Below are 27,870 nucleotides of genomic sequence, written 5' to 3'. Positions count from 1 at the left end.
ACTCTACTTTACTTTGGATTAAAGTTTTTCGTTTTGTTTCTCTTTTTATCTTTAATTGCAATACCAAATATTTTATTTGTGATAAATTGAAATGCATTAAGGAATTAATTTTAATAGATATAGATCCAAATATTAATGTTTTCTATAAAACTATAAAAGTTATTCTCTAGCATTTGCAACTCCTTAATAGCAATATTGTGCATTTGAAAATATAATATCAAAATATTTTTGTTTATACCCCCCTATATACATTTTTTTATCTTCTTAAGAAATTCTTTTTATAAAAATATAATTTTTTTTCTATCTATCTTATGAGTAATTTGTTTTTATCGATCCCCTTTTTCGTTATATTATATAATGATTATTTAGAGATAATTATATTTACACCCTCTGATTTATGGTCTATTTACACAAACTACCACTATATTTTGATTAATTAAACTACCCTCGACAACCAAAAACTAAGGGTAGTTTGTGTAATAATGCTAACATTTTTAGAGGGTGTGTGTATATTTTTCATAAAAGTAAGGGGTAGTTTGTATTGATAATGACATTTTGGTGGGTGTATGTATAATTATCTAAAAATAGGGATGGTTTGTGTAAATTACCCATAGATCAGAGGCGTAAATGTAATTATCACTTTGTTATATGCCTACACTAATATTTTTGGTGGGTGTATATATAATTAGTTAAAAGTATGAGTGGCTTGTGTAAACAAACCATAAGTTAGGGAGTGTAAATATAATTATTTCTATTTGAAATGAATACCATCCTCTGGTTTATTTTTTTCTGGTCAGAAAAAAATTATTGACATGCAATAAGTCAGTAATAAGTCAATTGAGAGTAAATATATCAATTTTTATTTAATTTTTTATTAATATCAACAAATTAAGTGAATTTTGACTAATATAGAAACTTATTTGTTAAATGTAAACAAATCTCAGGGATCCTAAATGTAATTTTCTAGACTACAGGGGGTTTATGTGTAATTACACCAAACCTCAGGGAAAAATGTAATTATCCCAAAAAATTACTATCCAAACTCTGATTAATTTAAAGATATATATGTTTGATATTTTTTTTCCCATTAATTGCTGTGATAATTTCTAATAATATGACTATATATCTTGAATCTACAATTTTCAGATACTCTTGTTTAGTTTTTCATAAATTATTATCAATGAATGAAATGTTTTCTCTTATTTCATTGCATGGTAAATAAGAGTTATTTAAAATAACCCATGCACATTGTACATGTTCTGTGCAGAATATTTCTAGTTAAAACTAAATTAAATCTATATAAACGCCTATTAAAATCGAATGCTTTCATTGCCAAAAATAAAAAATAAAAAAATTTATAAGAACGCTTTTATAATGGTCAAGTTATTAATTTGAAACAGTTTTTGAAAATGTAACGGTCTCTGTAATGGTACACCCTATCGCGAGTTTTGTTATGACTTGCTTGGTGCTGTTATAATTTGTAACAGTCTTATCTCAACGGCCTTGATAGGCCGTTACACTAGTAGTACAATTGCAGAAATGCATTTGGACTATTTTTGAAACATCAAAATCAAATTTGATTTAATTATTATTGAAACGGTCTTTATAACACTTTTAGGTATGCTTGAATATTGAATCGATTGTTGGGATACCTTTCTATAATTGCTTTGGATTATATTTTAATATTGTAATGAGCTTTATATTTCTCTTTGCAACAATTTTTGTAACGACCTTTGTGACTCCATATGCGTATGTTGGTTTTAGTTTTGCATATGCATTTATATTACTGTGTTTTACACTGCTTTAGACTGGTTTTTTGGCCGTTTTTTTTAGAATTAATAACTATCTTTTTACGCGGTCTTTGTAATGACTTCGTGATTCTATGACAACAACTCTTATTATAAAAGTCGTTACAAAAGCAATGACATTCTTTTTATAATATTTAATTGTATTTAATTTATTTTATAAAAATAAGTTATTGAATTTTTATTATATCTAGGTAGTTTTAATTTTTTAAATGTGCAATATTATATAAAAGTATATAACATAACAAGAAAATAAAAATAATTTAATTATAAAAATAAAAGTATTGTTTAAAAATTGTATTTATAGAAACAAAAAAAATCCTAATCTAAATTTAAATCAACAGCTCCCTTCGATCTTGGTTTCGTCATTATCGCCGTCGGGTACTGGGAGATCAGCTGGAGGCTAGGGCTTTGGAGGATTGGGCCAGGTGGGATCCATCCGCTGCATCCACTCCTCGAGCTTCATTACCCGATCATCAAGGTCGGGGCGCAACGGTTGTAATGGCGAGGGCGATGGAGCAATGAACCCACTAGGCTGTGATGGTCCAACAACTGTGTGGTGGGCCCCGATGCCGAGATTGAATACTCGACCTCTATTTTGACCGACCGTTTTTTATGCATTAAATTTCAAAATTAATGAATTTTAATCCTTTGATGGATTGAAATTTTGTTTTTTTTATCAAAAAATGACATAACATGCTAGTTAAATATTTTTTACGAGTTTTTAGTTTTATGTGGCTTTAGAAAATGAGTTAGATGACACGTTGCATACAATTATATTATATGTATTATTATAGTTTATAAAAATAAAAATATTATTTCAAAAAAATAATCACCCACCCCCCACCCCACCGCAGCTCCCCTTCCCTCTTCCCAACCCCCCACCCCTATTGCCCTTCTGCGGCCCCTGCAGAAGGGGGCAACGGGAAGCTGAGGGTGATTGCAGATGCACTGGGGGACGGAGTGATCCTTGCTCCCATGGGCGATGGCGTCACCCTCAATGATTGGGCGATGGCGGTTGCCCTCGCTGCGTTAGGCTACCGCCATCTCCCGGGGATGGGGGGCCCTCCTCTGCAGGTGCTGCCTCCATGTTTTTTTTTAAGATAATTAAAAATATTATATTAAAAAATATTAATATAATATTTTAAAGTATATTTGATTATATAATAAATTATTTATATACTATTTAAGATTTATTAAATTATATTATTATATAATATTTTATTATAGAGATGTAAAAGCAAAATTGTCAAAAAAAAAAAAAAAATTCAGACCCATACTCTCTAGTTTCAGGGATTTTTTGAGTTCTTTTATACACGGGGAGTGTGATTGATACTTTATTTTATAAATGAATTTTTTTGAACATTTTCAATATTAAAGAGAGGTTCTTAAATTTTTCCCGAATTTAAAATGTTTCACTTGCTTTTGGGGCGATTAGTATACAGGAATAAATTAAGAATGAAATTGTTGAATTTCAGAATTTGTTTTCCAATTTTATGCTTCTCCTAAAAAATTATTGTAGATTATAATTAATTTCATAAAAGTCCATATATATTGCTAGACAAATTATATAATTTTATTAATTAAAAATTGCTTTTAATTAATTTGTTTAATTTCTTTTATTCCTCTTAATTTTTAGGTATGTAAGTTTACATCAATTATCTAAACGGGTTATTTCTTTGCACGTGATATAATAAGAAACACAATGAATAATTATGATGAAAGAATATACATTTTTATTAATTTACGTACTTTTTTAAAAAAATACATAAATACAATTTATTGAGAATTAATTAAACTTGCATCATGGTAGGTACGTATGGAACCCCAGAGATCCTGATCCATTCATCCCCTCCATAAATTTTCCCTCCTGTCCAGCTCTCAGCCATTTGAGGAGACAAGGTCTGGATCCCCTTCCACTGGACTCGGTTCTTCACATCCGATCCGGGGCCACGATTCTTGTACTCCGCGTAGTATAGTGTGTCTAGAGCAAAAGTTCCAGCCCACGGTGACCAGCCCTCGGGTGCAATGAACCCGCCAATGTTGGATTGCATGATAATGGTCGTGGAGAATTGCTTCCATGGTCGGCCAAGGTAAAGCTTGTGGGGTGGCGAAGCCTGGAGCAATGCCGGCTCAGCTGCGATGTCGCCATTCTGGATAACAATAGCGCCCACGCTGCGACGGTCGACACGGCCTTGAGCGGTGATCATGCAGGCCTGGTTGGGCAATGGCTTTCGGATGACGAATCGACAGTTCTGGAAAATGGCCAGGGCGTCTCCAAAGATGAAGTCGATGGTGCCGGAGATGGTGCAGTCACGGTAGTACTGGCGGTAAGTGTGGGCGTAGAGAGTGTCTTGGTAGCCGTCGATGTGGACATTGTAGAAGACAGCACGGTCGCCAGAGGCGCGCAGGGCCACGGCTTGGTGCCCCTCAGCACCTGCCGTGTTTTCGAATCCGATGTCCTTCGCCATGAAGTCGTCAGAGCTGACAGCTGCAACAGACAATGAACTTTTTCACATGTGTATTATACAAGATTTGAGTTTTAAAGGACTGTTAATTATAGCCCGTTAGCAGAATATGTGTTCACGGTTGACGTGACTGTGTATAGTTTTCAACTTTTAGTATTTTCTCACCTGATGTATATAAAAGAAACTTCATCAATTATGTACAAAGAGATGAAGGTTGAAGAAACTCACCGACGGTGGCTGTGTGGTAGGTCTTAACACCTTCAGCAAAGTTTAATCTGCCAGTAACTCTGGTCTTCAACGGCCCATCTCCAATCAATACAATTTTGTTCATATGCTTGGGAATTAGGACCTGCTCCTTGTACACACCAGCCTTCACATGAATCACGAACGTCTGGTCATTCTTCTTAGGCACAGTCGCAATGGCGGCGCTAATTGTGTTGAATTGCCCGCTTCCATCTTGGGACACCACGGCATTTGGCTTCAAGGATGTTGCTGAAAGGAGATGTCTTCTATTGCTGTCCAAGTTGAAATGGGGTTCTTCACCCGGAGCATAATCGGTGGGGTCACCACCGTAGCCAATTTTTTCTGACAATTGAAGCTTTCGGCCGGCATTAGGCTTCGACGCGAACCTGCCTTCCTCTGAAAGAAGCTTCCGACTAGCAACGTTCCCTAGCTGCAACGAAGTAAGGATTGATGACATATCGGTTACCATGGCGAGGCCATTGCTCGACATCTCCCTCGCAGTTTTCAGCAAGTTCTTCATCTTCTCCCCAGTGTCGCCTGGATATTTTAAAACATATATATATATATATATATATATATATTATTATACACGTTATATTTATATGTAAATATAAAATTTTTGAAATAGTAAATCTTGTAGACTGACTATGATACATACCTGTGGTGTTGTCAAAGGCATCAATGCAGGTCTCCTGGTTCGTGATTACAGCACTAAGCCACGTCTTGAGGTCCTCCACGTATTCGCTGGCGTTTGTGACGTCAAATTCATCAACACTATCGAACGACATCTTAAGATCGTCGATGGCTATCTCCAGCACTAGTTGGCAGATTTCCAGCGCCTCCTTGGTGCTTTTATCATGGGATGCCTCTTTGAACAGAGGCGAGTTCTTGACGACGTCTCCTATATTTTTCACGGTAAATTCAAACGCCGCCTTGATCAGCTCCTGGGGGTTGGTGGTGTTGGCATGGGAAAGACCCTTCTCACAAGTGTCTTTATAGTCAGTTGGGGCACAAATGGACTGCACGGCCTTGGTGGAGCCGGCGCTGATTTGGCGGTCGCCATTGCTGGCAGACCCTGAATCAGCTTCACCGTTTTTCCTTGTAACACCAACGGCCACGGCAACAACCATTGCTACCACAAGGATGGCGGCGAGCCCGGCGACCGCCCCTTTATTTGCAGCCATTTTTATTGTATGGAGAAGGATATTCTATGGATTATTAGAACTCTGAGTGATGGTATATGTGGAGGTAAGACAGGGTATTTATAGCTGGAGAAACAGCATTTGAAGCCATTCAAATCAGCTTGAGGTTGTTAATTTTGTTCCAAAATTAGAGGTTGTTCGACGTTTCGGGGCCTCAAAATAAGGTGGTCATGCATGCAAATCAGGATCCGTGAATGGAGGATATATAGTTTGAGCTCTTGTTTTAATCTGTTGAGTGTGGAAAGAATGGAGTAATATAATTATAGGGGCTTTGATGAATTTTTGGTCATCTAATTTAAATTATTTGGTATTTTTATTTTTTAATTTTTTAAAATAGTATTTTGGCCTTACATATTTTTAATTTTCATAATTTAGTCCTTTATTTATCGGAGTTCACTTTTCTAGTTAGAAAAATACATGTGTTTCTCGTATGATATTTAACATTTGAGTTTTTGATCCTAGAGGCTCATTTCTTCCAATACTTTTATCCTTTAAATTTTGTGGAGAAAAGTATTATTTTAGTCCGCTAAGTATGCTTAATTTTAATTTTAGTCCGATAACTATATCTATTTTTGTTTAGGTCCAGTAACTTACTAAATTGCTTACTTTTAGTCATCTGGCAGATTTTCGGACAATTTTACCCATATGAGTGCATATGGACTAAAATTGTCTTTCAAAAGTTGCATAGGGGTAAAATTGTCCGAAAATCTGCCAGAGGACTAAAGTAAACAATTTCGTAAGTTACTGGATCTAAACAAAATGGACATAGTTATCGGATTAAAATTAAAATTAGGCATACTTAGCGGACTAAAATAATACTTTTTCTAATTTTTTGGGTAGCATTTTGATCCTATATTATTTTAGCTTTTGCGATTTCAATCTTTTTTTTTTGTTGGAGTTCATCCTTCTTACAGGTAGAGTTGAATTTCCGCGAACAAAAGACTGAAATTATGAAAATTAAAAAAATGCAAGACTAAAATACTGTCTCAAAAAGTTAAAGAACGAAAATATCAAATAACTTAAGTTACGGACGAAAAATGTATTTAACCCTAACAAGCAAAATTGGCCATGCATGAAACTTGACTTTGGAGGATTTAAGGGATTTCATTGGATATTATTAGGGTTAAATACATTTTGCACCTATAAAATAGTATTTATATAGTGGCATTCACCCTATAAAGGAAGGTAAAAAAACTCCTTTCACAAAATAAATAGTTGATATAGATTGGACAAAATACCACTTAGAACCTATATTTTTTTACTTTTCCAAGTATGTTTATTAAAATATCTCCCCTAAAATTATTTTTTAGTGATTTTAAAATTTTATTGATATATTGCAACTTATATAATGCAAATAAAATATTTTACAAGCTCAATATATGTAACTATATTTTACAAAATAAATTAAGTTAAAAAATACACATTAATGTGTGTTAATCATGATATAACTATATACATTACACATATAACTTTATAAAAATGGACTCCCATGGTAATCCTGGGGCAGGATGTGATCGCGCGGCAATATATGATGAGCCCACTATGATATTTGAGCATATATATACTGAGAAATATAGCCCTCAACTATTCACCAACTCAGTTATAGCTCCCAGTTGAGATCGGGTGCAACTGTCCACAACGGCCACTCGACAACATGCACTACATCGTGAAATTGATCTCCCAGCTCAGATACATAATCGTAGGGCCCCCATCGTAATATGAACTAGGCCCTACATCAGTAGGACACGACCTCGTACGATCATAAGGTACACAATCTTGGTTATAATTAGAAGACCAGACAGTCGACCCAATGGCATAAAAAACCATCATCTGTGCCAAATCTATGCTGCATCACCTTAAGGCGTACTCATCCCTTGCATAACATGAGAAACGGGAGTTTGCTCCTCCCGCAATGGGGTCATCGTAACGGCCACAATATACTCATGCACCTTCTCCTCGCCATGAGAAGTCCAATTATAATATTCTAGCATAAAACCTTTCATAAATAGGTCGAAATTTACCCCTTCCGTAGTTTTGAAAACTTCATTTTTGTACTTCCGACAAGGACACTTAATTTTTTCACCACCCATATATGCATGTTGAGATTTCATCCATTCTATAAATGTAACAACACCATTCTGAAACTCCGGAGTAAGACCCCCTCTATTCGATAGTTTTTTCTCATATATCCATCTCAACTGTCTTAACATGATGGTTAGTCCTACACACACACATTTATATATATTATTATAACATCAAAGTTGATTAATTAACAAAATTACAACAAAACTATAATCAATTGATAAATAAAAGGTTAAAGTTGTTACCTGGTCAAAAGAACTTCAGATATCAACCAAAATTCGAGATAGATTGGCGAACAAGCTAGAGTACAAAAATATTAGCAAGATAGTGAGAGTATAAAAAAATTCGAGAGAAATTGAGAAAATAGGGAGAAAATAAGAACGGAAGGAGATAGTGAGATTAAATGAAAAAAGCAGAACACATTTATATAGAAAAATTTGGAAGAATTTTTGTAACGGGCATAGGAACACATACCTAGCAGTTAAAAAATAGTCATTAATTCATACTTTTGGGACGACAGTTGAGATGATTTTTTGAATGGTTAGTGAAACAGTTGAGATATAGCCGTTGACGGACTCAGTAACACTTAGGAAATAATTTAAATGAACCGTTCCAATTTGTACCAGCTTTTGGAACGATTTTAGAAATACATTGGTTCTTAAATAAAATTCATATTTTGGAACGATTTTTGGCATATTTTATTAAGAGTGTACAAACATCGTTCCAAATTGTACATTATTTTAGAATATATTTTCAAACTATCACTTTTGGGACATATATTGCATCAGATATAAGAACGATTTGTTTGTGATCGTTCTTAAATTTAGTATAGTGTTCTAAACTGAATTTCAAAGATTTCTCGTCACTATTTTGGCACGGATTGTGGAACAGGTTTAGTAACTGTTACGTTGGAATTCATCTTGTAATGGTTTAACCGTTCCAAATTTATAACTCAAAAAAAAATATTGCATCTAACGTCATGTTTCAATATCCGTTACTGAAGTATTCCAAAGACCGTTTCAAGATGGAACAGGCTGTGGAACAGTTGCCCTGACCGTGACAAATCTCACCTTTTTTTGTAGTGGTACCTATAGCAACGGATGATATTCTGTTGCAAAATTCAGTGGCAAATATAATTTGCAACAAATTTTCTATGAAACCCATTGCTATAGATCTGTTTTTTTTATAGTGCATGAACATTGGAATGTTGTAGTCCATCCCCTCAAAACATTTGAAGGGAACACCTTATCTTGGTTTATTCTTTCCGGCAGCTAACACTTCTCCACTTGCAAGCCTATTCAAACGCTGGCTGGGCTTCATGCATTGACACCCGGTGCTCCGTTGATATTGTGCCTTCCTGGGTGCTTTCATCTTCTCAGGGAAGACCAAAAAATAGGCCACTGTTTCTGTCTTTCATGGACACTTGATACTGAAGCATGGGCTCAATTGTCGGAGCTCTTTTTATGGTGCGATAGTTAAATTCTAACCGATATCGCTGCGAACCCTGTCTTCCATGAGAGAACCAAACCCTATCTTTTGTAAGCAGTTTCACCATTCTTCATGTTTTGTATCTTCTATTTTGTTAGCTTGACATGCATGGTTATGAGAGAATATCTTTAGAAATTAATACCTCAATTAACCTCTCATTTTTACTTTTTATTTTGTGTTTTCTTTTTTTTTTTTTGGAACTAACCCAAAAAAACAAAAAACAACTAAAAATGTCCTATGAAAATTGCAAGAAGGAAAAGAAAAAAAAAGGCTAAAATTGTATTTGAAGGGCGTAAATGTAATTACACTACGGTATTTCAAAGTTTATCATATAAATTAAACAATACAGTATTTTGCACAATTCTTGTATCCATCATTTAGTTGATTCACCTAAACACTCAATAAAAAATATTAATTTATCGGGTATTTACCCCTGTGGTTGTGAAATGAACAAATAACATCGGTGAAAAAAGAATTATTAAATTACCTCTCTTGTGTTTTAAAAAATGAAACAAATTACTCAAGTATTAATAATTTAAATAAAAAATATTTTGCTATTTTATTTTTTACAAAAAATATTTTTACTCATTGTTCATGTTAGGAAGAAAAAGTTGCAATTTTTCCTTAAATGATCATAGCCCATAAATAATTCAATTCTATCCAATCAACCATTTATTCAACGCAAGAAAAATAAACAATCCCTTGCAAAAAAGCAAAACCGATCTTATATAACACTTAAAAACACATTCCAATGTCTCTATATTTCTCCCTATCGTACAAAAAATATGAAAAGTCAAATTATAAACACATCCAAACATAATCTACAGTCCTGATTAGTTAAAATTAATCTGTCTGAGAACTAATTAGACTTGCATCATGGTTGGTATGTAGGGAACCCCAGAATTCTTGACCCATTCATCCCCTCCGTAGAATTTCCCTCCGGTCCAGCTCTCAGCCATTTGCGGAGATAAGGTTTGGATCCCTTTCCACTTGACCCGGTTCTTCAGATCCGATCCGGGGCCGCGGTTCTGGTATTCTGCGTAGTACAATGTGTCTAGAGCAAAAGTTCCCGACCATTCCGCCCAGCCTTCTGGTGCAATGAACCCGCCAATGTTTGATTGCATGATAATGGTCCTGGAGAGTAGCTTCCATGGCCGACCAAGGTAAACCTTGTGGGGTGGCGAAGCTTGGAGCAATGCTGGCTCAGCCACGAAATCACCGTTCTGGATTATAGTGGCTCCAAGACTGTGGCGCTCGACGCGGCCCTGTGCTGTGACCATACAGGCCTGATTGGCCATCGGCTTTCGGACGACAAATTTGCAGTTCTGGAAGAGGGCTTGGGAATCGCCAAAGATGAAGTCGATGGTGCCGGAGATAGAGCAGTCGCGGTAGTACTGGCGGTAGGTGTGGGCGTAGAGAGTGTCTTGGTAGCCGTCAATGTGGACATTGTAGAAGACCGCGCGGTCGCCAGAGACGCGCAGGGCCACTGCTTGGTGTCCTGCAGCACCGGCTGTGTTTTCAAACCCGATGTCCTTTGCTAAGAAGTCGTCAGCGTTGACAGCTGCAAGCAACAATGAACTTTCAATTTTATCTATATTTTTTACTCGCGTATTACACAAGATTTGAGTTTTGAAGGACACTGATAATCATAGAACGTCAGCAGAATATATGTAGAAAGAGATGAATGTCAAAGAAACTTACCGACGGTGGCCGTGTGGTAGGTCTTAACTCCTTCAGCGTAATTCTTTCTACCACTAATTCTGGTCTTCAAGGGCCCGTCTCCGATCAAGACGATTTTATTCACCTTCTTGGGAATTTGAACATACTCCTTGTACACACCAGCCTTCACATGAATCACGAACGTTTGGTTATTCTTTGGAGGCACAGATGCAATGGCAGCACTAATCGTGTTGAACTGCCCGCTTCCATCTTGGGCCACCACGGCATTTGGCTTCAAGGATGTTGCTGAAAGGAGACGTCTTCTATTGCTGTCCAAGTTGAAATGTGGTTCTTCACCCGGAGCATAATCTGTGGGGTCGCCACCGTATCCAATTTTTCCTGACAAGAGAAGCTTTCGGCTAGCAGCGTTCCCTAATTGCAACGATGAAAGGAACGATGACATTTCGTTTACCATGGCGAGACCGTTGCTCGACATCTCCCTGGCGGTTTTCAGCAAGTTTTTCATCTTTTCACCAGTGTCGCCTGCATATTTTGGAAAAACACATTTTTATACAGGTAACATATATAAATAAAAATCTTGAATTTAACAATGAATCTTGCAGGCAGACTGCTGAGGCTTTTTTGATATATAAAAATACCTGTGGTGTTCTCAAAGGCATCAATGCAGGTCTCCTGGTTCGTGATTACAGCACTAAGCCACGTCTTGAGGTTCTCGACGTATTCGCTGGCGTTTGTGATGTCAAATTCATCAACACTGTCGAATGACCTCTTGAGATCGTCTATAGCCGTGTCAAGCACTTCTTGGCAGATCTCCAACGCCTGCTTGGTGCCATCATCATTGGCAGCTTCTTTGAACAGAGGCGAGTTCGTGATGATGTCGCCTATATTTTTCACGGTAAAATCAAATGCCGCCTTGATTAGCTCGTTGGGGTTGGTGCTGTTGGCGTGGGAAAGGCTACTTTCACAAGTTTCTTTATAGTCAGTAGGGGCGCAAATAGATTGCACGGCCTTGGTACTCCCGGTGCTGATGGAGCCGCCGTCATTGCTGGCGGAACCTGATTCAACTTCGGCGTTTTTCCTTGTAACACCTACTGCCACGGCGACAACCATCGCCACCACGAGGATGGCGGCGAGCCCTGCAACCGCTGCTTTTGCAGCCATTTTTATTCAACAGAGATCAGGTTCTCTCTACCCTGGAATTTATTCGAGGTTTCCAGAGTGGAGAGGGATCTCAGGATTTTTATTGAATAAAGCTTAGAACTCTGAGTGATGGAAGATGTGGGAGTAAGACAGGGTATTTATAGTGGAGAGACAACGTTGGAGGCCATGGAGGCTGCTTGAGGTTGTTAACTCTGTTCCAAAATTTGAGGCTGTTCGACGTGGGGAAGAAAGATGGCCATGCATGCAGATCAGGGGTCATGAATGAAACGATATGCAATTTAAACTCTAGTTTGATCTTTTTCAGCGGGGAATAAATGGATTATATTAAAGGAAAAAATTGGTCATGCATGAATCTCGATTTTGGATGTTAATTATTGTGAAAATTATTATATTGTGAAAAGTTCCATATGATTAATAATTATTAATTAGTTAGTTCTGATTTTGTTAATTATAAGTGAGTTAAGTGTGAAATCGCACTTTTTAAGTCTCATAAAATAGGGTTCAACACTTTTAGTTTTTCACCACTTAGATTCTCAAAATTAGGAGTGTTCAAAATTTGATTAACCGACTAAAAATTGGTCGATTGAATTTTTGATTTGTACCTAATTCTGAATAAAAAAATTTGGTTCAATATTCATTTTTTTTTATTTAAAAAATGGGTACAATTCGGTCAGTACAATACTTTTGGTTTTGTTAATCATATTGATCGAATAATCGAATGATTAAATATATATTGTATATTTTAATATTATAATATAGAAATGATATTATAAATATATTATTATACTAGATATTAATTTACTGGTTGCTTTGTTATATTATATATAAATTATATTATAAAATTTCTACCATTTTATGATTTTTATTAAAAATGATAATTTGGCAGTTTTTTTTTTAAAGTCGATTGTTGATCGAACCAAATAAAAAATTTAATTAAAAAATCGAACCAGTTAATTCAGTTTCGTATAGCATATCGAATTTTTGATTCACCAAAAAGTCGGTTCGATTATGTTCGGTTAATCTAATTGAACAAACCTATTTAGAATAGTCTCAAAATTGAGAAAATTCAATATATTTATTTTTTATTGGATTTTTCAAATAATTTCAAAATTGAGAAAGCTTGATACATCTAGTTGGCTAAATCCCATAAAGCTGAGGAATAAATGTGTCCAGTTTTATCAATTCTAAGACTATTTTGAAAATTTGATAAAGCAGAAAACCATGTCATTCTGGATTGGGCCACCCCAAGCACACATATCATTCAGTTCTCCCCACTCTGAGGATGAACATGCATGTCGACTCCTTCTTAGAAAGGAGGTCTTCATGTTTGGGAGAGCTCCCCCTTATTGTCTTGCCAGAGCTTTTCCCTTACTAGGTATCTTCCACTTTCTTTCTTTCTGACAAAGTCTGCTGCTTGGGGCTTTGCACCTCGCTTTTTCACTAGAGTTTATGTGACGTCCGTAGAATTTTTCATGTAATTGAGAGACTAATTGGTAATTATTAAAAATTTAAATTTAATTAGTAAATGAATTATAGATTAAATTTGAGATATAATAAAACTTGAACGAATTAAATTGGAGTTCGTTATAATATTTGAAAGCAAATTATATTAATTAAAAAAAAGATGAAATAGTAATAATTAGATTTAGCGAGTAGGGGGTTTTACAGTTTATGTGAAGGCTAGGGCTAAGCGTAGCCATCATTGCTTCTGTTGGGGGGAGTTTTTATAATTGACCCCCTCAAGCGCCTATGTTCTTTGGTAACTGCCCAATGAGGCGCGGTTATTGGGTTTGGGAGTGGGCTTAACCACCTCACTCCTCATTTGTTCCAGCCTTAATGCCTAGTCTCCTCCTTCTTTGTCCCACGCTTTGAAGAGAGAGAAATCTTTTTCTTCGTTAGTAAATTGTCCTCGTTACTTCCTTCTTCATTTTTTATTTCCTTATTCCGTTGCATCTTTCTCTTTTATTTTTCTTGAGCTTCCATGGCATCTTTAGATGAATCTATTAGATTTGTAAATGAGGTGCCGCTAGTCGATGATCCCTCTGAAGTACTTCTAGGAGGATAGATCCTGGCTCGTTTGACTATGCTAGTGGCTGGAGGTGGAGCCTGAGACAGGCTGCAATAGCTGTCGGCCGACTGTTGGATGAGTTTATTGATGAGGAAGAGAAGGTAGGGGGGAACGAGGAGGAAGACTCTTCTCCTAGGGTGGAGGAGAGAGGGGTCACTCAACCTATGGTGGACTAGGGCCCTCATGCCTTAAACTTTTAGCCGTCTGTCAACTAGTGGAAAAGTTCGAGATTTCATTAGAGTACACTATTTATGTACCCTTACCTGACAGTCATCCCCATTCCCTTCACCTAATTTCTTAAGTTTCTTCTCTTTCCTTCTTAGGGCTGGCCTTCGGTTCCCTATCCCATATTTTTATGAAGAGATGGCTCATTTCCAAGTTCTCTTGAATCAATTGGCCCCAAACTCCTTTTGCATATTAGCTGGTTTTTTATGATTATGCGTTTTAATAATGCTCTTGTGACTGCTAAAGCCTACACCCAGTGTTTCTAGATGAAACGCACCGAGATTGGGGTTTTTTGTTTTCCAACCTTTCAGCTTTTAGTCCTCCAAAACGTTGCAAGGGGAGCTTCTTCTATGTCCTCCCTCCTTGCCCCCCTGGATTTTACCTAATAGGTCGATTTATAAGTCTCTTTGTATCATTCCTTTTTCTTCGCCTGATAGGATGATCGTTGTCTCCTCCTTGTTGGAGGAATTAAACAAGAAGCCCTGTAATTGTAAGGGCTTAATCGATAAAAGACTTCTTGGCCACTTTGGTTTAAGCCCTCGATTCAAACCTTTTGAGGAACCCTTGGGTATACTCATTACTCTTGATTTTGTTTTTCCTTTGATATTCATATTTTCTTCATGTGGGTCTAACTGTTATTTTTCTCTTTTGGCAGAGGACATCATGTTTAATAAGCTGATACGCGACTAGATGTCTGGGGGGGTTCGTGCGGCTGCCCCCTCTTCTGTCCAAGGCTCCAAGGAGACCCCTTCCTCAAGCAAGTTGCAGGGCAAATGTCCTGCTGATGTGACACTACAACTAACTCCACTCATCCTTGTACCACTCCTCCTCCTCCTCAAGACATAGGGAGTACCCCCTTTAAACCCCACCATTCCTCCGCTGAGAGTTTGTATACCCATCATCTAGTTGACCAGGAGTAAAAGTCCTCTTTGGCTATGGAAATCCTGAAGGGGGTGTTCACCCTAAGGGTCAAGCGCCTCCTTTCCCCGGAGTCCAGAGAAGAGCTTAATAAGATGATATCTTCTAGATTGGCCAAGATACATGGTTCCAATTCTCTTTTGTATATTGTTTTTTGCTTGTTCTTTTTCTAGATTGCACCCCTCTTGTTTTAGGTGCCGGCTTTATGAGAAGAGTTTCTCTCACGTTCTCAGGTGCCTTCTCCTCCTCCTCAAAGGGATGCCAGAGGAGGAAGTTGGAGGATAGGGTGAAGTGCTTGGCTGTTGAGAATGCAGAATTGAAGGATGCCAAGAAAGAGACTGTGGAGCGATACCAACAAGAGGAGGTAAAGAGGCTGTAGAGGGAGATCTTCGCGCTAAAGGAGGACTAGTCAAATGAGATTATGAGGGAAATTGATCAGGCCAAGCTTAACTTTCCTCACACTGACTAGGCAAACCGCTTCATGGAGTATCAAAAGTCTGAAGAGTTCCAAAGGGAGGTTGCTAAGATAGCGGCGCCTTAACTCCAATACGGCTTGCAGGCCTGTAGTGAGCAGTTTGCGGCTCAAGGATCCCCCCCTTCCAGAGAAAGAACTTCTTTTCTAAAATTTTGATGCAATGGTAAAGGGGGTTCGGACCTTTTTGCCAATCCTCCCTCTCCTATGACAGAGACTCCACTCGTGGAATCAAGTAATCCTTTCATTGTCAAATTTATTTTTTATGACAAGTTTCCTTGGCCTGCTTACTCAATTTTAAGAAAAATTTGCAAAACAAGATCTTGATCATATTCTGGGAGATTTCAAAGCGGAAGTAAGGAGTCCCCCCCTCAAGCTACTTTGCCAACTCTTGTTAACGGGGACGTCCTAGGAGAGGTACCTTTAGAGCCGATGGAGGAGGATGCCCTCAGTACCCCAAGAGAGCCTCGGGAGACCCAGTCCTCTTTGTCTAGGTTGATGAGAAGGAGAAGACCTCGAGTGTGGGGTAGTTTGATTGATGATGTACTTTCCCGCCCTTCCTACAAACAATATTTTCTCTTTCTTTACTTGGCCTGCTTTTTCCCTCACTTTAGGTGAGGATAAGATAATCTTAATTTTCTGTTGTCGTGGATGCTTATTTTCTTCCTCTTCCCCTAGCTCGATTTTAGCCCGGACCCGACTCGATTAAACTTGAACTAATCAATAGCAAGTGTATTGTACAATTTAGGAAAAGTGGTCTTACATAGTGTATCACACTTATTATGTAGTTGCATTAGTTTGGCCAAATCAGGTTTGAGCAAAACTTTTCCATTATGACATCATATTAATCATGAAGATTGACCAATCTCTTTAAAAATATCAAATTATCATCGACAGTTATGAGACAAAAATGCATCTAAACCAAATGGTAAATTATGTATTCATTCTGCCTAACTATTAATTTTACTTATTTTGGGTACGCTATTTATCTCATTATTAATCCAGCCTGATTGTACTAATAAATTTCTTGCAAGTACATTTCACTTACCTTGAGTTATACAGTTGATTTCTATATGTACTTTGCCAAACATATTTCACGAGTACTTATGCTAGCTAGAAATGAAACTCTTAATATTATAATTTGTAGAAGTTTCTTCTTACAAAATAGAGAATATGTATTGTCAACGAATCTCCAAGGTAAGGATAAAATCATAAAAAAATATTGCTAGACAACATAAGGAAGAGTTCCAGTTACTAGACGGCCAAAACCTGCAAAAATTGTTGACAGAACTTATTAGACTTTCATCATGGTAGGTACGTATGGAACCCCAGAGTTCCTAATCCACTCATCCCCTTGATACATTTTCGCTCCGGTCCAGCTCTCAGCCATTTGTGGACTGAAGTGTTGGATCCCCGGCCACTGGACCCGGTTCTTTGTATCCGACCCGGGGCCGCGGTTCTGGTACTCTGCGTAGTACAGTGTGTTCAGAGCGAAATTTCCGTCCCATACCGACCAACCTTCAGGTAAAACAAACCCGCCGATGTTGGATTGCATGATAATGGTCCTTGAGAGCTGCTTCCATGGGCGGCCAAGGTAAACCTTAACGGGTGGTGCAGCCTGAAGCAATGCTGGCTCAGCCACGAAATCGCCATTCTGGATAACGGTGGCGCCCAGACTGTGGCGCTCGACGCGGCCTTGGGCGGTGACCATGCAGGCCTGGTTGGGCCCTGGCTTCCGGACCACGAATTTGCAGTTCTGGAAAAGGGCTTGGGCGTCGCCGAAGATGAAGTCGATGGTGCCCGAGATGGAGCAGTCGCGATAGTACTGGCGGTAGGTGTGAGCGTAGAGAGTGTCCTGATAGCCGTCAATGTGGACATTGTGGAAGATGGCACGATCGCCAGAGACGCGTAGGGCCACGGCTTGGTGTCCCTGGGGACCGGCTGTGTTTTCAAATCCGATGTCCTTTGCGAAGAATTCGTCTGCATTAACAGCTGCAAGCGACAAGGAACTTTCAATTTTATCTCAACATTTAGAGGACTGTGATAATCATAGTGTCAGCAGAATACATATAGAAAGAGATGAAGGTCAAAGAAACTCACAAACAGTGGCAGTGTGGAAGGTCTTAACACCTTCAGCATAGTTCTTTCTCCCACTAATTCTTGTCTTCAATGGACCATCTCCGATCAGTACAATTTTGTTCACCTTCTTGGGGATTTCGACATACTCCTTGTACACACCAGCCTTCACATGAATCACGAACGGTTGGTTATTCTTCTGAGGCACAGTTGCAATGGCGGCGCTAATCGTCTTGAACTGCCCGCTTCCATCTTGGGCCACCACGGCATTGGGCTGCAACCCCATGAGTCTCCTTTGTTTGATGGATATGAATAGGTCGGCTTCTTCCTCGGAGAGAAGCTTCCGGCTGGCAGTGCTCCCCACCTGTAACGACGTAAAGATTGATGACATATTTGATACCATGGCAAGGCCATTGCTCGACATCTGCCTGGCAGTTTGCAGCACGTTCTTCATCTTTTCCCCAGTGTCGCCTAAAATTCAACAAAATATGTATATATAAGAATTCTGAAACAGTGAGTGACCTGTTGATAGAGATTGCTGAATCTCCGGCATACCTGTGGTGTTCTCAAAGGCATCAATGCAAGTTTCATGGTTCGTGATTACAGCACTAAGCCACGTCTTGAGGTCCTCAAGATACTCATTGGCCTTGGAGGCGTCGAATTCACCGACCTTGTCGAATGACCTCTTGAGATCATCAATGGCTGTGTCAAGCACTTCTTGGCAGATCGCCAATGCTTGTTTGGTGCCATCATCATTGGCTGCTTCTTTGAACAGAGGCGAGTTCTTGATCACGTCGCCTATATTTTTCTCGGTAAATTCAAATGCGGCCTTGATCAGCTCCTTCGGGTCTGTGGTGTTGGCATTGGAAAGGCTCTGTTCACAAGTGTCTTTGTAGTCAGTAGGGGCGCAAACGTTCTGCACGGCCTTGGTAGAGCCGGCACTGATGGAGCCTGATTCACTTTGTCTCTTTGTAACACCAACTGCCACAGCGACAACCATCGCCACCACGAGGATGGCAGCGAGCCCGGCAACCGCTGCTTTTGCAGCCATTTTTATTGTCCGTCTCTACCCTGGAATTTATTCTAGGTTTCCAGAGTGGAGACAAATCTCAAGATTATTGTTATTGAATAATGCTTAGAACTCTGAGTGATGGAAGATGTGGGGGTAAGCCAGGGTATTTATAGCGTTGAGGTAGTTAATTCTACTACAACATTAGAGACAGTGCGACGTTTTCGAGGCCGTGAAGAAAGGTGGCCATGCATGCAAATCAGGGGCGCCCGTGAATGGAGGATATATAGTTTGAACTCTTGTTTGATCTTTTCAGCATGAACGAATAGATTAATATAAAAACTTTTATATGTTTGATTTTAAGGTACAGTACATCTAGTTGAAAAATATGTTTAATTTCAGCTAGTAAGATTGAAGCGTATTTCAAATTTCGTCCCATTAATTTTAAGAATTATAACTAATACTTAAGATTTTAAATCTTAAGTCAAAATTTTGTATTGTTAACGTAACTTCTACCAGAATGGGCTGTTTGATGATTGAACGTACAAAAACTTTGTGGAATGGAATACCATCCGGTTGTCGAAATTATTAAAATTAATTACTGATTCTAATAATTGTAATAATAGTGGAATCAGGTTGAATTCCTAAGGAACAGGAAAATGACATAATTGGTCCCGTAGCACTGCAGTAGTTCTCCCTTTTGGTCACTTACTGTTCGGGCCAACAATTTTAGTCCCATAGATTTTATGAAATTGACATGTTTAGTCCCGCTTCATCTCTAATTGGATGCTAATGCCCTCCCCGCGAAAAATGACATCAGGGCCTAGGTTTATTAAAAAAAATATATGTGCATATTGTATTTAGATATTATTTATCCACTAATGGAGACTCTTCGAGAAAATGAAATCGAAGAAAGTTCGAGTTACGATGAAAATATGAAGTATTTCCAGATTTTGGATATACAAAGAAGAGAATTTCTCATGAAAATTCTTGACAAATGTTACAACGGTCCCAAGAGGATTGACCTAAAATTGCTCACGCTAGAACAAGAATGGTTGAGGAATTTTGATGTTCAATAGGTACTACCAGGAAATGCGGTGAGGCGTTTACACTCCACTGAAGTCCATGGTAGAATCCCAGCCAAGAGAAGTGGAACAGGTAAATTCCTAGATAATTACAGTTCTAAAAATTATGATTAAAAGAACTTGAGCCGGATACATTGAAGATCTCCCAAGATCTGAGGGAGATACAAAAAGATAGCTCAAGACTATGGACATGAAAATATTTATATACCTATAAAATTAGAATCTTTGAGCCAAAAAGTGGACGAGGTCCTTAAAATCCTTCCAAATCTACATAAGGACCTTAAATATCTAAAGGCAGAAATTGCAAATTTGAAGAGAAACCAAAAGAAGAGCCCTAAGATATCAAAATCTAGACAAGAGCGAATCAGGGACGCCCTTAGGACAGTACCTCTTCTACATCACAAGGGGAATGCCACAGAGATTTCAAAATCAAAGACCAGAGAAGATCTGATCACGTTTCTATCACATTTATAAAATAATGAAGGTGACGAGAGCAGATCTATCAGATTTACAAGAATTGACAGAATCTTTTTCCCAACTTGGGATTGTGAATTTAGTTAATATCCAAACCGATGAAATCACTCCAGTATTACCACCGCTGGAGGGAAGCACATGTTCTAGTGATCCTCCACAGGATCATCTGATGAAAGAAAGTGTCGATTTTCATACTAATGACACTCCAACATTCGTGGGAACCAGGCTAAAAGAAAGTCTAGGAAAAAACCTGATAAGAGTGCTTGAAAACACACCTTGTGCGAGGACCATGCTCCAGCACTTGCATCCATATGGCGCTATACTTAACTTGGATGTTATCGATTTCCACAATACCGAGAAGTTGATAGATGAATGGGTTGCAGGCATCAAGATAGCAACAACTACCTTAAAACTCGTCAAGGGAAACTTCATAAAACTTGTAGAGTTGAGCTTGGAGGGATCTGTGAAGATCGAATCGGATAATACCCCAGAAGATACCAAATCCAGCATCCTTGCTGGAGATTCGAAAGGCGCGATAACAAACCGACTGGGATGGCTTATCAAAATACACTTCATCGAAGATGGTTATTTTGAAGAAGTAGAGTAGAAAATGCTAAAGAATATACACAAGCTCTCTTCAGCATTGAATAAGAAATATTTGGGCAATAGATGAATATATCTATCGGTTTCGTAAGTATTTATTCCAGAGTGGAGTAGCAACAGAAATAGCAGTTCCAATGTTCTTTACAAAATTATGCAGTCCATGGAGGGAAATATTGATCCAGTCATACAAAGTACCTGAAAGACAACTAGATTCAGTTGCAAGTAAAATATCTTTCCTTAAAGACAAACTGAAGGATTGGTGTTATCAAGTATCTATCCAGAAAAACATGAAATGAATGAGTGGTAAAATCAAAGGAACTACCCTCTGTTGTGATAACATTGATTGTCCAACAATTATAGGAGAATCAAGCAAGCCAAGGAAAAAGAGGAAACATATAGTGACTCCTATCCTAGGAGTTCCAGACGAACCTTTTTCCCGACGAAGATCATGGTGGTCCAAGTCAGAAACCAGATCATAAAAATCTGGGCAGAAAACAGGACAAACAAGGACTATATCCCAAGAATCTAAACGAACAGATGCAAGATCCACCGAAAAAACCCCTACGAGAAGAACTTTTAGATGGGCCCATACCCGAGCCAATAAAAATTTCAAAGACTGCACTTGCTAGACTTGTAGAGCAAGAAGACATATATCTCCCGATTGTCCGCAGAAACATAGTGAGTTGAGAAAATTTGAAGCCATGATGGTATTCTAGATGCAGTCTACTATGGCGATTTGGTAACCATCTACCAATTCAAAGATCTTCTGTCAGACGAAAGTGTCTATGAGGAGTAAATAGAGACTGATTCAGGTGGATCTTCAACCGAGTTAGAATAATTACAATGAGAGAGATAAAATTCAAACCTCTGAAAGTCTGTCAGGCTTCTTTTCCAGAATGACGGTGTCAAACAAAACTATGGAAAGAATCATGCGACAAGATTCCAACCTCAGCCCATACGATGGATTTAGGATAGAGGAATTAGAGAAGTCCTCAACCAGATAGGACAGAACCAAAGGAAGCATCACATAATCTACAAAATAAGTTCAGGTGAGTTTGCTTTACCTATGGAACTTACTGGTAATGTAATGAAAATGCAATTAATTCCTAAAGAAGAAATTCTTAAAGAATTAAGTAAGCTTAGAAAAGAAGTAGTTGTTACTATGAAATGGATCCATATAGGAACTATTGAAGTAGTATAAAAGCAACTTTTGAGGAAGAAATTGATTCAAAAATACATTTATCTATAACGGATAGAAGAATCTATAACGAAAGAGATTATTGTCTTGGAACAATGATAGAGAATCTATATGCAGGAAAATTAATGTTTGATTTTATCCTAGAATTGCATACAACCTAGCCGACCAAGATTTCAATAGAGTCTTAACCCTTCATCGAGATTCTGAAAGAAAAGATCTAATGAAACAAAGTAATAAACCATATTCTATAACTTATAGAATAGCTCATGCCCTTTCAAATACACATCATTCAGATTTATTTCTTAGGAAATAGTATATTGAGATTCCTAGAACTTTAAAGGAATTTACAAAGATAATAACACCAAATCCTATAAGGATACCTAGAATAGGTGGTGTTGATATCATAAAAAAAGATCACCTAGTTTTAAATAAAATACTTAGCTCTAGAACTGAATTTAGTAGCAGGATGTCATTTTCGGAAGATAGGATTACAGGCTATAAAGGGAAGGAGATAGATTTATTAAAAAAATTAACTTCTCAAGAGATTAGAGTAGATAACGTAGAACTTTGATGCCCTAAAGAATGGAAAGAAATACAAGTTATATTTGACATCACTAATAAAGAATTTTTTTTCAATTGTGATGACTTATATCAGTTGCAGCAACCTATTGTTGGTAGATGTGAAGGCATGTTAGAAATAGCAGACTATGAAATCCTAGTTGCAGGACGAGAAAATGGGAGTATGACTTTGGGTTTATGTTTCCTTGAAGATCATAAACCATGGGGAAGAAAAGGTAACGACATGGAATTCAGTCTTAGTGTTACCATAAGGATTAAATGACGAGTCCATTTTCTATATACATATCTGTCGGTATGTTGTATGATCAGTATAAAACAGAGTATTTTGCAACTTATATTGATTCAGGATCAGGATTTTGCATGGCAAAATCTAGAGTTTTCCCTAAAGAAGCAACGGAAACCTTGCCGTTATTGCAGGAAAGGATTTTTCACAAAAGATCCTAATACTCAATAAGAGAATATGAGAAGTCAAAATCCTGATCGGAGGAGTATTTGGATCACCTTGGTTTAGGGTAAAACCACCTCCTATTTAGTTTCATGATCAAGTGTTGATATCTTCCTTGGTAACAATTTCATTCAAACATTTGCAAGATATGTGCAAGATAATCAAATGAATCTGTTAATTTTTAGTACTAACTGTGGTAGTGAAATACAGGTTTTGCAAAGAGAAAAGACATTTAATAAGATAATGCCCATAAATTTTCGTAGCAAACGTGGTGATTTCGATGCCAAATTAACTCATCCAAAAATGCAGGATAAGAGGAAATTTGGTAAGGTTCTTTTATCTTTCTAGCAACAGGGACTCATCGACAGCGATAGCTTCTACAAGGAATCCGAGAAAGAAATTAAGAACCTTAAGAAAACACTGCAGGAAATGAAATTGCTAGAGATTAGCGAGGAAAGCAAACTTTCTCCTGAAAACATCAAGAGACTTATTTAGAGGAACTTTAGTGAAAACCCTCTATCCTAGTGGGATAGGAATAAGATCGAGGCTACTCTGAAAGTCAAAGAAGAATGCAAGTACGAATACGTTCGATACAAACCTGTCTAGATGAACATGGAAGATAAGAAGGATATGCAGATGATTATCAAGGAGTATATCAATCTTGGACTCATCAAACCTGGAGTCTCTACATACAGTAGCCTTGGATTTCTTGTAAGAAACTATGGTGAGATAAGAAGAGGTAAACCCAGGTTGATAATTAAGTATCAAGGCATTAACAAAATATTAGAGTTTGATAGTTATTACATTCCTAGTAGAGAACACTTAATTAATTGCATTAAAGGAGCGAAAGTGTTTTTTAAATTCGATTACAAATTTGGGTTTTATCAGATTAAGATGAAGAGTGAAACAAAGAAATTTACTGCATTCTCCACACCATAGGGACAATATATCTAGAATGTGCTTCCAATAGGTTTAGCTAATTGACCCCAAATATTTAACAATAGATAATCTTTTGAAAGATTATTTCAAATTCATGTTTGTCTATATTGACGACATACTGATTGCATCTAAAAATATGAAAGAAAATATTAAACATCTTGAAATATTTTTTAATGCATGCCATAAAGAAGGATTAGTACTTTCTGAGAAGAAAACTACTATTGGTGTAAATAAAATTGAATTTCTAGGAATTCTTATTGATGAAGCAGGAATTGAGTTACAGGACCATATTGTGGAAAAAATTTGCATTTTCCAGACGTATTCAAAGACAAGAAGCATTTGCAGAGCTTCTTGAGAGTTGTTAATTTTGTAGGTATCTTCATTAATGATCTTGCAAGATACAAGAAGGATTTTCGATCACTTCTAAAAGAAAGAGAAAATTCAAAGTGGAAATGGGAAGAAATCCACACAAAAAGGGTTTGTAAGTTGAAATAGGTTTGCAATAACCTGTCGAAGCTTGCTATACCACAGGACGAGGATGAATTGCTAGTTTACACAGACGCCGATGGTTATAGATGGACAACAATGGTCATCAAGAAGACAGTTACAGGGGAAGAACCTTGTAGATATACAGGAAGATTGTTCTCAGAACAACAAGCCAAATCTTTTGCGGTTTGAAAGGCTTTTAAGAAATGGCCTTTTTTTTTACTTGCTAATGAATTTACTTTAAAGGTTGATAATACTAATCTTAAGGTATTCTTCAAAAATAAATTAGAATCAAAGATAAAGAAAGCTCATATTACCACATGGTAAGCTGAATGCCAATATTATTGTTATAATATTGTCGTTATAGAATTTCATGAAAATGTTCTTGCAAGTTTCCTAATGAGATATGGAGGCATTTGAAGCAAACTCCATCGTGATGAGGCTCAGGCACCTTCGAAAACCTCGAGGAGCTTAACAAGAAGTTCGGGCATCTAGCGATAAATGTCCAAGTTGCCGGACAAATTCAAAGAGCTGATCTAGCAAAATCCAGGTCGCCATAAGGAGTTCCTTATTAGCATCCACCTCGCTATGGAATGACTTACTAGAACCAATTCGGTAGGCATCACCTTCTGGAATGACTCACGAGTTGAGGAAGCATGACCCCAAACATGCCTTTGGAGTACAGGGCTGTAGATCTGTAGCGTCGGATTCAAGTACCGATTGCACAAGACCACGAGCGCATTAATGCGGTAGTGTGAGGACACTTTCCTCACCCTTTGGGATGTTTGAGGTCGATGTCACCAGAGCACCAACAGTTCTGGTTCGAGAGCCTAAAAGTAATGTACTTTTACAAAATGTTGTATTAGGTTATAATCTAAATTGTTTAATGAATTTTACTAATATATTTTTTTTTTCTAATTTGATATTTTTCAAATGACCTACTGGTAAGACTATGACAATGAGTCCATATCCCAAGTTTTTCACATGTGGGCGGGTAAATTCACCCAAAAATGATTTGCCCTCGCTCGAAAAGAGCTAGTCAAACCACTTGGTTTGGCCAACGAGGTATTGCTCCAGCTCTAGTCATACTGGGCTAATGGGGACTTCCAGGATGAGCCTACCAAGAATAAGGTGAATTGGGTGGCGTCCTGTATTATGTATCACAAGTGGATCTTCCTCTATTGGCATGCACAAGGGGAAGATGGTAAATAATTTATATTGTTTTATAAAGTTTATCATTGTTTTGTAATAATGTGCTAACTGTTTTATACTTATATAGGAGGCAGTACTCAGTCGGCCAACCAAGTAGATGGAATTGTTTGCAAGATGCTACAAGAAGAAAGCGGACGTTGGCTGCAACAGCCTGAGGGCGGCTGAGGTGGAGGATTATCAACCTCCACCTTAGTAATTTTATTATTTTTTAAAAATAATTCTAGGGTAAAGTACTAATAATTTTGTTTGTTTTGTAGGAGATGTTCCAGAAGCTGAATGAGGATTATCAGCCTCAGCCCATAGCCGAAGACGTATTACCACGGCCGAATCAGAGGCTTCAGTGGCGATGACTGAGCAGTAGTTGTGCCTGGCTACAATCGAGGGCAAGAAAAAGGGCCGTGTATTCAGCTTTATTTTTTAAGCCCACGTCTCCAACTGACCTACACGTAACCGTTGCCACCGCACTGTCACTGCCAAACCCGGACATGGAGGATCCCATGGTCCAACTGGAGATGATGATGGTTGAGATGATGGCTATGAAGAGGTCCATATAAGCCACCTCCTCGACTAAGGAACCGTCACAACCGACCACTTCCACTAGGGCCCCAGCACAGTCTCCGACAGACCCCCTACTCCGAACAAGGACGATATAGACATCGTTGATAAGAGGGTTTAAATTTGATTTTATTTTTTAAAACTTTATAATGGATAATATTTTATATTAATATAATTTTATTCTAATTAATCATATTTCATAATGTTTATTACATTTTATTATTTAATATTTATTCAATTAATTAAACTCATATATATAAATAAATTTAATAATTAATTATAAAATTAAATTATTATTTAAAAATTTATAATTAAAAAAATAGAAACGATTTTAGTAATTGTTAATAAAATGTTACAAATTTAAAAAACAACAACGTTTCAAACACCATTGCTAAAACAATTTTGAATAAGTATTCCTATAAAGGATTGATTGTTCCTAAATGCATTCCAACTCAAACTAATGCATACAAGAGACCATTCCAAACAAATAATAAATCATGCCTAATACTATTCAAAAATTGAGCACTATACAATTCCAATGACCTTTCATAAATATATCACCATTATAAATAATTACAGTTCCAAAATTCAGCCAAGAGTATTAGAACAACCATTTCAAAATTATCCTGAATTAATTTACATGACTGTTCCAAAACATATCCAATGTGTTTCAATCAAACAAATCAAATTTTCATATTCAACTGTACTATTAAGACGGTCAAGGACAATGTGGTACAACAACTTTTTCACGTTGGGAACGGTCCTTCACCAATCGTTTCTAAATTTTAGGAATGCCATTTATAATGACGGAATGCAAACCGTTCCAAAGAACGGTTCAAATTAATTTCTTCAATTTTAAACCGTTCCAAAAGGCACAAAAATCATTCCAAAACCAGTAAATATTCTGTATTTTTTTGTAGTGATGTAACATGTTAATTTATATATTTTATTCTAATTTATAATATATTTTAAAGCGAAAATAATTATTTATTATAGTACGTAGGAACGGTGTGCCATAACGGTTAGTATACATACGTAGTAAGAGAAGTATCATGTAATGACACCAACCAACAATCTATCATCATGCAATCACCACAGAATCACAAAGTAGGCAATTCCTTACAAAAGTACTATTTATTCTCTAAGAGTCCTGCTTACTTAAGTTACGGTAAATCATTTAATGATCTTCATTGGCTATCATCATCTCAATTGTAATATCTCATCTCTCTCTCTTTTTTCTACCTTTTTTTGATATCACATATGATACCCTATCATCAGTCATACCATAAAGCACATAGCTCATATGATGTGCCACATCAATCACACCAAATAACACACAACTCGTATGGGAAAATTGTAATTTACATTCCATAACTTAGTGTATTTGTAATTTTGAT

General features: G+C 37.3%; 3 protein-coding genes across 3 annotated transcripts; all 3 read right to left on the bottom strand.

The window, feature by feature from the left end:
- LOC105156880 (pectinesterase) lies at positions 3,474 to 5,737 on the bottom strand. The gene is made up of 3 exons (XM_011073130.2): positions 5,175 to 5,737; positions 4,502 to 5,053; positions 3,474 to 4,296 (listed from the first exon to the last, which is right to left on the bottom strand). The coding sequence occupies exons 1-3, from the start codon at positions 5,698 to 5,700 to the stop codon at positions 3,599 to 3,601; spliced, it is 1,776 nt and encodes a 591-aa protein (XP_011071432.1). The 5' UTR covers positions 5,701 to 5,737; the 3' UTR covers positions 3,474 to 3,598.
- Positions 9,991 to 12,223, bottom strand: LOC105156878 (pectinesterase-like). Its single transcript, XM_011073128.2, has 3 exons — positions 11,607 to 12,223; positions 10,990 to 11,490; positions 9,991 to 10,849 (listed from the first exon to the last, which is right to left on the bottom strand). The coding sequence occupies exons 1-3, from the start codon at positions 12,127 to 12,129 to the stop codon at positions 10,152 to 10,154; spliced, it is 1,722 nt and encodes a 573-aa protein (XP_011071430.1). The 5' UTR covers positions 12,130 to 12,223; the 3' UTR covers positions 9,991 to 10,151.
- Positions 16,920 to 19,026, bottom strand: LOC105156877 (pectinesterase-like). Its single transcript, XM_011073127.2, has 3 exons — positions 18,444 to 19,026; positions 17,913 to 18,359; positions 16,920 to 17,804 (listed from the first exon to the last, which is right to left on the bottom strand). Exons 1-3 carry the CDS (start codon positions 18,937 to 18,939, stop codon positions 17,107 to 17,109), a joined length of 1,641 nt encoding a protein of 546 aa, XP_011071429.1. The 5' UTR covers positions 18,940 to 19,026; the 3' UTR covers positions 16,920 to 17,106.

The sequence above is a fragment of the Sesamum indicum genome, linkage group LG3 (genome assembly GCF_000512975.1).
Source record: "Sesamum indicum cultivar Zhongzhi No. 13 linkage group LG3, S_indicum_v1.0, whole genome shotgun sequence".
NCBI classification, from domain to species: domain Eukaryota; kingdom Viridiplantae; phylum Streptophyta; class Magnoliopsida; order Lamiales; family Pedaliaceae; genus Sesamum; species Sesamum indicum.
Note: the sequence above shows the minus strand (reverse complement) of the source record. Positions and strands in the feature narration are given on the sequence as shown.

Excerpts from the sequence above, each read along its gene's own strand:
- LOC105156877 (XM_011073127.2), bottom strand. The coding sequence starts at position 18,939 with ATGGCTGCAAAAGCAGCGGTTGCCGGGCTCGCTGCCATCCTCGTGGTG. Across the intron at positions 18,360-18,443 it reads TGCCTTTGAGAACACCACAG|GCGACACTGGGGAAAAGATG; the intron begins GTATGCCGGAGA and ends GTTGAATTTTAG. Across the intron at positions 17,805-17,912 it reads CTTCCACACTGCCACTGTTT|CTGTTAATGCAGACGAATTC; the intron begins GTGAGTTTCTTT and ends TGTCGCTTGCAG.
- LOC105156878 (XM_011073128.2), bottom strand. The coding sequence starts at position 12,129 with ATGGCTGCAAAAGCAGCGGTTGCAGGGCTCGCCGCCATCCTCGTGGTG. Across the intron at positions 11,491-11,606 it reads TGCCTTTGAGAACACCACAG|GCGACACTGGTGAAAAGATG; the intron begins GTATTTTTATAT and ends CAAAATATGCAG. Across the intron at positions 10,850-10,989 it reads CTACCACACGGCCACCGTCG|CTGTCAACGCTGACGACTTC; the intron begins GTAAGTTTCTTT and ends TGTTGCTTGCAG.
- LOC105156880 (XM_011073130.2), bottom strand. The coding sequence starts at position 5,700 with ATGGCTGCAAATAAAGGGGCGGTCGCCGGGCTCGCCGCCATCCTTGTG. Across the intron at positions 5,054-5,174 it reads TGCCTTTGACAACACCACAG|GCGACACTGGGGAGAAGATG; the intron begins GTATGTATCATA and ends TAAAATATCCAG. Across the intron at positions 4,297-4,501 it reads CTACCACACAGCCACCGTCG|CTGTCAGCTCTGACGACTTC; the intron begins GTGAGTTTCTTC and ends TGTCTGTTGCAG.